Genomic DNA, 11,572 nt, shown 5'->3' with positions numbered 1-11,572 from the left:
CTCAATTTTCTGGGAAAATTCAGGTTTTAAGATCTGATGACGATGAAGAATATGTTAACCACCAATTCTAAGCCTACTTCCAACAATGGGGCATTATCCATGAGACTTCATGCCCACAAATTCCTCAGCAAAATGGTGTTGCTGAGAGGAAGAATAGACACATCCTTGAGACCACAAGGGCACTCTTGCTTGGCGCTCATGTCCCTAAACGACACTGGGCGGCTGCAATACCACTGATGTTCATCTCCTCAACCATATGCCCTCTAAAGTCTTAGATTTTAAGACTCCTCTGCAAACTCTTTCACAATTCACTCCACTGCCCTCTGTCTTGATGCTTCCACCTAAAGTTTTCGGATGTTTTGTATACGTTCATCTCCAAAAAAATCAAAGAACTAAGCTTGACCCATGTGCACTCCGGTGTCTTTTTTTGGGGTATGCTACTCACCAAAGGGGATATCGTTGCTTTGATCCCACCACTCAGCGAACTTATATCACTATGGACGTCACGTTTTCAGAATCCGAAACCTTCTATCACCCTAATTCTTCGCTTCAGGGGGAGACAAAAAGTTGAAGCAATGAATTCGTTGAAATGGGATTGGTGGGCAAACTCCACTGCGAATTCCAGTTCTCATGAAACGGCAACGAAGGAGGAACACGAAACGTCGACGGAGGAACACGAAACTGAAATTGAAGCAAACCACTCTCCCCTTTCTCCAGAAACCCGACGGCCCACCTCCTGAGATGATCCCTGAGGTAAGTGACAATATTACAGCTCAAAATGATGAAGTAGATATCTCTGCTGGTTATAACTTACCTTTCAGGCATAACAGAGGCAAACCACCTGACAAATACTCCCCAGAGGTTGTGGAGCGACGGTCGAGATACCCAATTGCGAATTATGTGTCCACAAAGGGTCTATCTGAACCTCTAAAGACCTTTGTGAGTGAAGTGTCATCTCACCACATTCCCACGAGCGTCCAAGAGGCACTAACAGATCCTAAGTGGGCTCGGGGCAATAGAGGAAGAAATGGACGCGTTGTTAAAAAATAAGACATGGACTTTGGCTCCACTACCGGAAGGAGCAAAAACAATGGGCTTTAAATGGGTTTTTTCTATCAAATACAAGACAGACGGAACCATTGAACGATATAAAGCAAGGCTCGTGGCGAAGGGGTACACGCAAACATATGGAGTAGATTATGAGGAGACATTCTCACCGGTAGCCAAGCTTAACACAGTCAAAGTTTTATTGTCGCTCATAACAAACTTAGATTGGCCATTACATCAGTTTGATGTAAAAAATGCATTTCTCAATGGCAATCTAGAAGAAGAAGTCTACATGGAGATTCCACCGGGATATATAGCATCTTCAAAAACACAAGTGGTGTGCAAATTGCAGCGTGCACTCTATGGATTAAAACAGTCGCCTAGAGTGGTTTGGGAGATTTCGCTTGGCAATGCTGAAGTATGGTTTCAGACAAAGTAATTCAGATCACACCCTCTTTTTGAAGCATCGAATAGGTAAAGTAACAGCATTGATTGTATATGTCGATGATATGATAATTACTGGGGATGATACAGAAGAAATATCTCAACTTCAAAAACAGTTAGCAGCTGAATTTGAGATGAAGAACCTGGGGGGGACTAAAATATTTCCTGGGAATAGAGGCGGCTAGGTCTAAACTTGGCATCTTCCTCTCACAACGGAAATATATTTTAGACTTTCTATCCAAAGTAGGAATGCTAGAATGCAAACCTGCGGACACTCCAATGGTACAAAATCACAAATTGGGCGAATATCAAGACCAAGTACCAACAGATAAGGGGAGGTATCAATGGTTAGTGGGCAAACTAATTTATCTCTCTCACACTCGACCTGACATTGCATATTCTGTCAGCGTGGTCAGTCAGTTTATGCATTGCCCAAGTGAGGACCATATGAATGCTGTAACCCACATCTTGCGATACTTGAAGGCTTCTCCCGGGGAAGGTATTTTGTTTTCAAAGAACCATCACTTGGGGATTGATGGCTATACGGATGCAGATTGGGCAGGGAATCTCTCGGATAGAAGGTCTACTTCTGGTTATTTCATGTTTGTTGCTAGAAATTTAGTTACTTGGAGGAGTAAAAAACAAAAAGTGGTAGCACTCTCAAGTGCAGAGGCGGAATTCCTTGGAATGGCTAAAGGACTTTGTGAACTTCTCTGGCTCAAACATTTGCTAACAGAGATTGGTTTTGCTCCTACTACAAAGATGAATTTGTTCTGTGATAATAAAGCTGTCATCGACATCTCTCATAACCCAGTCCAACACGATAGGACTAAGCATGTGGAAGTGGATAGGCACTTTATCAAATCGAACCTTGACGCCAAGATCATTAGCTTTCCATTTGTTAAGTCTGAAGACTAGTTAGCAGATATTCTTACTAAAGTTGTTTCGAACAAAGACTTTCACAACTCACTTGACAAGTTGTGCATCAAAGATATGTATGCATCAACTTGAGGGGGAGTGTTGGTGTGAGTTGTCATAGTTATCTGTCAGAGAGAAATCAATGGTGCGAGTTGTCAACTTGTCATAGTTATCTGTCAAAGAGAAATCAGGGGAGGAACAGAGGTCATTGTTTGAATGAGAAATCTTTTTCTGTCAGTAATTATAGCTAGGAAACCTGTATAGCTAAATATAGATTTATCGTATCTTCTATATATTCTTATACTGAATCATTGTAAAGATATTGAAATATACAAGAAACGATTTTCTGTCAGATCAATCCCTAATTAATGTGATCACTCTTTTAAGTTCTGATCCACCTCAATGGAGCCTACAACACTATAAGAAAATTGACATTTACCGGTGGTTAAAACTGCCAGTAAAGGCCCAAAAAACTGCCGGTAAATCCTTTACCGTCGGTCAGGGCAGCGCTAGTAGAGCCTGCATCGGTAAAGGCTTTACCGGCAGTTAGCTTCCTTTACTGGCGGTTGTACGGGCCGCCGCTTCATGTGGGATTTACCGGCAGTTTATACACCTTTACTGGCAGTTGTGCTAGCTGCCGCGGCTGTAAATGTCTTTCTAGCGCTAGTATCGGTCTCTAAATTGGTGACACAGATTCTGTAAAGCATCTAAACACCATGGTGGGGGCATCCCCATCCCAACGGTTGTTTATGTATGGTATGTTGTGGTATTCGAATTTTTGGATCTCCCCATGCATTTTAGATTTATGTATGCATTTGTTAGAAATTAGTACATCCATATGCATGACATTGACGCAACCAAAGCCGCATATCCAAGACAATGGACACATTTGGATAGTACTGTAGCATGAAAATCACATAAGAGCGGGTAATCTGGACATAGATTGTTGACAGTTTTCATCTTAGCCATTCATTTGATGCCACTGAGTGAAAGGTTAGCATTGGGAATGCCACCTTATGTGCTGATGTGGCACGCATGTGCAAGCCAAAAAAATTGGTTGTTGCATTGGTAAAATGGGCTATGGCTTACGAAGCAACTTATAAGCAAGTAGATGGAGGCTTCTTTGTTTGATCAGAGTTAAAGATTGGAATTCAACTCAATATTAAATCAAAATACATATTAAAGCTACAAGTTCAGTACAAATGAGTCAGATGAACATAAACATTAAGAAGTTTATAGCTTTTTTGGGATGGCAGTGTATCGGACAAGCTGTTGTTCCAAGAAACCTGAAAATCGCAATGATGAAATACATACATCAAAGAGACTTATGCAAAGAAAATTAGATTCAGGAAAAGCGGTTTGATTCTTACAAGTAAACAAGTGAACTTACCATGCCATGGATTTGTAGGTGGAGATGCTATTGACTAGAAAGCCTGCAAATCACCTTGCGTGAAGATGTATGACAATGTACTGATGTACCATGTGTTGAATGCGAAAATATGGCTAGACTCACATGATAACCACCGTCAAACATTGCACGGAATGCGTCTAAGAAGCAAGCAAAGCAATTCTGTGAGCATAGAACCGTTTACCTGGAAAAGGAAGCATTAGGATTTTTTTGCCCTTTTTTCACCATATAAATTTTGGGACTTTCTAGTAGGCAAATTATAACTTCAACATTTCTATCTAAAGCCCCAAAGAATGAGAACATATAGACTACCAAATTGATTCAGTTAAGAATGATTTACAACCTTCAACTGGAAACATAACATCTGACAGTGTAGGATTGTTTACGTATTGTCCACCCAAATACACCAGCAACAAGAATTGCGTTTCAGCATGGACACGTAAAATCTGAAAGAAAAAAAAAAAAAAAAAGAACTTTAAATTCAAAATCGATTCCCAAATATTCCGACATTAGTAAAACTTTTTCAAACAGATTAATACAAAATGAAGACAGGATATTGGAGAGAGCGGATAAGACAGTGCATGCGTTTTTAAGAACAAGAAATTGAGAATGCTGCAAAGCAAGTGACTTTGCTTAAAACATTTATTGGCAAGCAGAAGAAAACCAGAAAGGAGATCTGACAAAGGCTACTCTTGATTTATGTAGTAAGAGTGAAAAATAAAAATAAGAAGAGTGATACGCAGAAGCAGAAAGTTGAAGACATTTGTTGCAACTCTCATTGGCTTTGTAGGTGGAGATGCTATTGACTAGAAAGCCTGCAAATCATCCTGCAATTTGGAAGCACGGTGAACGATAAAAGGTAAGTGAAGATGTATGCGTACATGCATGCATGTGAAAAATAGACAGAACCGAATGAACCCGCTGAGCCCCAAACATCGAATTTTAGGTTAAGCTTATCCTATAAACATCTGTAGTGGATCCAGCCTCATGCAGAAAGTATATATCATTTCAAAGACAAAAGCACTGAGCAAACCAACATAGAGTCATGCTCACAGTAAGTTTGCTCTATATGGCTAAAAACTAATTGTACACATGGCAAAAAAATGTAGTTCAGACAGAGTCCTAGTAGCCTAGCCAAACTACTTGACTGGGACAAAATATACAAGACATAACAGTTGATCTCATTTTCAAATACTTGTTGAAAATGGAATACGATTACGAAATGATTATGAACAGTTCTACAAAAAAAGGTTCTCTTCTATCATGTACCAACATCGTATTACCTTCACAGCTGATTGACAATCCTCAAAGAAATCAATGGAGAACATGGTTTTAAGGTGACTCAAGAAACAAGGATGACAAGGCTGAAAATGCTGAAAATTTTGGATCAACCCACTTCTCAACTCATAGAAATGCTGAAAATTTCAACCTAGCACTGCTGCATTAAAGAAATATGGAAGAAAATTGTACAACTCACCTTGACGCCCTTCTCCCTCCTCCTTTACCCGGGCTTGGGACTGGCAATGCAAGAAGTTGCATTGGCGGAGTTAAAAAAGGGCTTAAGCTCCATTTGGTTTGAGAAAAAATTCTATTCATAGAGATTGATATGATGACCAAATGGAGCCTAAGACTCTTTTTTTTTAAATTTTAAGATTCATATCTCATATATTTCATTCTGGACAAAAATTACATTCGGGACTTCTGAGGAAAAAAGGACCTACAAGAAGACCTATCATAACAAAACCAGGACAAGCCCCCCCCCCCCCCCAACCCAAAAAAAAAAAGTACTTAGGCCTACCTTTCCCTGATCGTTCCTAAACCAACCCTGTCTAAAAATAGAAAACCTCTCACCTGCTGAGGGAGCTCAACCCTGCTAGAACTACAAAAGCGAGACTGGGACAAGCTCCCCTCATGGGCTAACGCATCGGCCGTGGCATTACCCTGAATACGTGCTTGAACTCCACTTGGCCTTGGAGGCGGAGCTTGTCTGTTCTGGACAACCAACCTTTCCATTTCCAACCAACATTAGCTCCCTCATTAAATATGAAGCAAGATAGACAAATTTACTAAAAGGTATGACAGAAACACTTACAACTTGTGAAGAATCCAATGACCGTACTATTTGTGGCCTTTTGAGGAGCTGGTGTTTCTTCTTGTCAAAAGAAAATAATCACAGTATAATAATTGTTTTTTTTAGAAATCAGAACCCATATTCAAAAACCAGGAAATAGCAAACGAGAAAAATACCCAATAGAAATTCCATGTTCATTTGATCAGCTCCATGCAATTTCACACAACCAATTCATCCAAAAAATCAGAAACATGACTTGTATGAACAACAAAAGCCCCTTCCATTCAATCAGTTCCATGGGATTCAATGAATTCACTAAAAACAATAACAGAATAACCATAATGATTTGAAGTAGCCTGCATAAGATACAAAGAAATCAAAGTTTAAAAGAAAATACAGATTGGTAAAAATATAAATATACTAATGAAAACATGTGCACATAGAAAACAACACAAGTTATAGCAAAACCTCAATCAGGAGATAGCTTCTTTTGTTTGAGTCGCCAAAAGAGAGGGGATAATTGATTTCCTTTTAACAGTTGCGTAGAAAACTACACTCACCAAAAGAAAGTGCTAGAAGTGAAATTCAATCTAAGGTTAGCCAAGTAAATCTACCAACTGGCAAAACCAATTTTTTTGTTTTCAGAAATAACAATAAAAAAAAAAATTTAAAAATTTTTTTTAAAAAAAAAGAGGAAAGAAAGAGAGATCCCTCCATTTAACTCAATTCATAGCTATCCCAACCTACAAAACAAAATAACAAAAAGAAATTAGTTAATATTTTCAATCTTATATAAGAGGTTCTATTGTATATGCAAAAAAAAAATAAAAAAAAATAAAAAAAATAAAAAAAATCTTACCAAACAATAGCTAGCGGGCCAACAAATACTTGTTCCAGTTGCATCCCCAATTGTTCTGTATCGTCCATAGGGTCTCATCAAAGTCTCTTCACATACAATTTTCACTTGAATATATACTTCCCAATAACCATTTCCAAGTGGGAACCCGCTTACTTTTGTGAGCGGATCCTTAAGACAATTTCTCTAGTAACAGTAACCCCACGTTTCACAATACTAGTAAGAAGAACTTTGATCACGTCCTACAAATAAATTTTACTATTTAACACAATACATTGCATCGAATAAATACTCATTTGTATACCACATCTAATTAAGAACACAATAATCTCAAAACATAATAAAAGAACTATTCAATTGGTGTGAAAATTTACCCCGGTACTGCTGCAAGTCGTAGTCTTTTCCTTTTTCGCTAAGTGTCCCTACAAATGATAAATCAATGTCAATCATCATATACTGACTAAACTATATATAATTTAGGACATAATACACATGTAAATAGATGCATATATATCATATAATTACCTGGCTTGATGATGAGGCTGGTTGGGATTAGTTGAATAATTATCTGATACTGTAGATTTTAGATTTGTCCTAGAGGATATCAGCCGCGCCATAAATTCTTTCAAAGATGATACTTTCAATCTTAGGGATGATACTTCTGATTTTAGGGATGCTATTTCAATCCGTAGTCTCTCATATTGTTCATTTCTACTCTGAGTAGCGGAGGCAATCCTTCATTGGTTAGGTGTTATTCCCCACAAATCAGTCGGAGTGGGGCCTAACCCGTAAGTGTGGACTTGGCCATGTCGATCTTCTCCCATTACTTGAGAGAATAAGTCATTCCTTCCCGTGCTATTCTGTGAAGTATCGGGCTGCTAAGAAATTTATTCATTAAGTTGTTCCTGCAATAGAAAAAATATCAGTTTAGATTGTACAATGAGAAATGAGAGAGATTTTTTTTTAAAGTATAAAACATAACAATTAGATGCATGAATATACCATTGCTCTTAATGAAGCCTCATCCACAGGCCTACTACTCTTGCACGTATGGGTCAATATAAATATATCCTCGCCACTAGTCTTTTTCTTCCATTATCATTATGTAAACAAGTTATATAAAGAAATAGACCAACGTGGTTGATCGAGTGATTAAGAAAAATTACCTCTTCCTCATGTATCTATACAAAGCTCTTTGAGCCTGCAGCGTGGCCGATTAAATGTTTTTTTTCGATTCTCTAAATTCGTCTTAGTACGAGCCTATATGTGACACACCGACAAATTATAAGATATCAACAAAAGATTATTGTGTAATTCTAAAACATAAAGCAATCAATAGTTACTCATCATATACCTTCCCCTCTTTAGAGTTCTAAAATTGAATGAGGGCCTTCCATTGATCCTCTTTGAGCCGCTCATCAAGGTTCGCTAGCCACTCCTCATCAGTCTCATGAGGAGAGTAGTGGAGTTTTTTCAAATCACATTTCCAATCCTTCCTTCTTTTTTTTTACCAATTGATTGTAACACCCACCTCTTTGCATTTGCATCAAGCTCAAACTTGGATTGCATCACATGTTAAAACCAAACAATCACATAATGAACAAAAAATGAAAAAAATAAAAAACGAAAAAAAGAAAGCATTGTCATCATTACCATAGCAAGTCCCAACATATCATCCTTCTTCTCATTCGGCACTGCCCTCCAATTAGTAAATGTAAGGGGTGCATATTCCCCATTGCGTGCTATAGTTCCCAGGAAGTTTGTCAACTTGTTAACATTGTCACCAACGGACATCACCAACGGTTGTCCTTTAGTGTTGACGGGAATAGGAATGCGTTGTCCTTCATGCATCCTCCAAACTTCGAGCATCGTGTGTGGCCTCTCTTTTTTATCACACCCTTTGAATCTGTTAAAACCACAACATTAATATGCATACTCGTATAGTTCCTTAGCATAAAAACACATGAAATAATCGATGCATAACATGCAACTAGAGGGACCCATTGTAGCTTGGTGCGGATCTTGTGGCTGTGAGGGACCCGTTGTAGCCTGGGTCACCTGAGGCTGGCTAGGACCTATCGATCGCCTAGCCGTGCGTTTAATGCGCCTTATGTCTAACACCTCTACATGTCTAGCAATACGACAGTATTACAATAAAATATTCTTCATCTTTAGCTAATAAAAAGACATTTAAATTTTAAAAAAAATGGTAATAATAATAACAAAATCGCATGAAAAAAAGACATTTGAATTTCTTTTTCATATATCAGGGCAATATGGTACATAAGAAATCAATTATTGTACATAATGTCATCTCCATCGGAATCGAAAAAATCGGTATCATCTGTTTGGTCCTCTACCATCGAGAACCGAAAGTATTCTAATCTATCCAACCTTAAATTGTTTAAACATGAGACAATTTGAGAATTTTTATGCCTCCAAAAGCACACCATATCTATGCTTGGCCTCATAGAAATTCGAAAATGAACAACTAATTGTCCTATACTTAAATAATTCCATAATCAATCGTAATTAACATTCATCATCTAACTAACTAATAACAAATTTAATATCAAATCCATTAAATTAATAACTTACAACTTAACGTGTAAGCATACCAAATTCAATATCAAATCTATTAAATTAAGTTTCTTCATAAGTATAAGCATAAAATAAGATTAACAAACAAAAACAAAAAACACTGCATCTCACTTTTAGACTCAACGGGCAGATCTGGTAGTTCCACGCTAAGACCCTTGGGTCAACGTGAAAGCGGGCTCCAAAGGAGCTACTGCTTAGAGAGCACGGATAGAGGTGTTACCTCTTCTACCACACGAGCTGTTGTTCTAAAGAAATCAAACCTCTTTGAGTATATTTGCCAATCTATATTAAGGAGGTAATTATTTGTAAAATTCTCAAAAATAAATTAAGCAAGATCAATTATTTATGAAAGAGATTGATAAATATAAAGCCCCTAGCCTCAACTCCTATAAGCATACCAAATTCAATATCAAATCCATTAAATTAAGTGCCTTCATCGGTATAAGCATAAAATAGGATTAACAAACAAAAACAAAAAATACTGCATTTCACTTTTAGACTCAACGGGCAGATCTGGTAATTCCACACTATGACCCTTGGGTCGACGTGAAAGCAGGCTCCAAAGGAGCTACTGCTTAGAGAGCACGGCTAGAGGTGTTACCTCTTCTACCAAATGGGTAGTTGTTCTAAAAAAAACTCGAACTCTCTTTGGAAATCTCATAAAGATCTCATAATAGTCAACCAGTGCATGAGAATTTGACCATAGTTTCTGAATTCAGTTCTGGATGGAAATAAATTTGGGTCTATTGATTTTCACATTCTCAAACACACCCTAAATGGGGTGCCTATTTGCTAATCCAGACTGTCCAAAATCAGATGCATGAGATGCATGCATAGCCAGAAAAAAAAAAATAATAAAATCAAAATAAGCGACCAAAAAGTAGAAAAAAATAATCCAAATAATTACAAAATAATCAAATCCGAGCACAAATTATATCCATCCATGTCTTGAAAAATCCAAATCAGCTACAGAAAAATAAAAATAAAAAATACATGCAACCATAGCAAACAGTGAGTTGAACAATGGTGACTTACCTGTTCTTAACCTTGCTCTTCTTTCTGTAAAACTAAAACACTCCTGAAGAAATAAAGAAAGAAAAAAAAAAGAAAAAAAAGAAGGTGAATTACCTGTTCCACAAGATTTTCATTGAAAAACCAAAGGCATCTTAAAGTGGTAGCATTCAACGCTAACAAGTAAAATGTAAAATGTAAAAGTACATAATCCTTTAAAAGAAAATATTAAAGTATGAAGGTGAATTACCTGTTCCACAAGACTTTCACTGAATGTAGTTTATTGCAAGACCAAAAGAAAACTCTGCAGTATTATTGGCAAAACTGAAAGGAACCATAATATATTATTTATTCGCTACTATTTAATACTATGCAACAGACTGACTTTCAACTCCAACCACAATTTTATACTGAGGCTAAAATTCATCAATTTTATACTAAGGCTTAAATTCATGTTTGTGACAAATCAGATGCATGATGCATGCATAGCCAGAAAAAAAATAATCAAAATAAGCGACGGAAAAGCAGAAAGAAAAAAAATCCAAATAACTACAAAATAATCAAAATCCGAGTACAAATTATATCCATCCATGTCCTGAAAAATCCAAATCAGCTATAGAAAAATCAAAATCAATATATATATATATATATATATATATATATATATAAATCAGACGCAACCAGACATAGAGAGGTAGCTGAGGTCGAGGCTGATCACGTGATGCCTTCCCAAGCGCAACAATCCCTGTTATCAGGATTCCAAGAGGAGAGCGTAGTCTTGCTGTTATCAGAGAAGTTAAAGGCCTGCTTCAAGTGGAACAATGCTGAGAAGTGGTTTTTAATGCATTGTTGTTGGGTTGACAAGGGCTCACTGTTAGTCTCACTAGCAAAGACAAAAGAGGAGAAAAGGAGGGAAGAAAATACATGAAGTATAAGCCATGAGATAGGCAACAATTATAAGCACGTATATTAGATACAATCTCTGGAATCCAAAAGCTACAAATATGACATCTAGTTCTGCATACACAAGTACAAATTTCTTGGAATCAAACACCATATATCAACAACTGTTTTTTCCCCCAATCTTGCATGCATTAGTAGCACGAATGCAAACGAGATGGCTTTTAGAGCTTGTCCCAGTATCCATGCATCAACAACTAGAACGTAGAGGTGGAAAAAAAAAAAAATCCTAAAGCATCATAAGAAGTAATAGCAT

The 11,572-nt window shown here is 37.2% G+C and overlaps 1 protein-coding gene across 1 annotated transcript; it reads left to right on the top strand.

Moving 5' to 3' along the window:
- The first annotated feature begins 728 nt into the window (after positions 1-728).
- On the top strand, positions 729-2,499 carry LOC131241319 (secreted RxLR effector protein 161-like). Its single transcript, XM_058240158.1, has one exon. The coding sequence runs from the start codon at positions 1,741-1,743 to the stop codon at positions 2,407-2,409; it is 669 nt and encodes a 222-aa protein (XP_058096141.1). The 5' UTR covers positions 729-1,740; the 3' UTR covers positions 2,410-2,499.
- Positions 2,500-11,572: the final 9,073 nt, after the last annotated feature.

Source organism: Magnolia sinica, chromosome 1, assembly GCF_029962835.1.
Source record: "Magnolia sinica isolate HGM2019 chromosome 1, MsV1, whole genome shotgun sequence".
Classification (NCBI taxonomy): Eukaryota; Viridiplantae; Streptophyta; class Magnoliopsida; order Magnoliales; family Magnoliaceae; genus Magnolia; species Magnolia sinica.
Note: the sequence above shows the minus strand (reverse complement) of the source record. Positions and strands in the feature narration are given on the sequence as shown.

Coding starts and splice junctions, on each gene's coding strand:
- LOC131241319 (XM_058240158.1), top strand. CDS start 1,741: ATGCTAGAATGCAAACCTGCGGACACTCCAATGGTACAAAATCACAAA.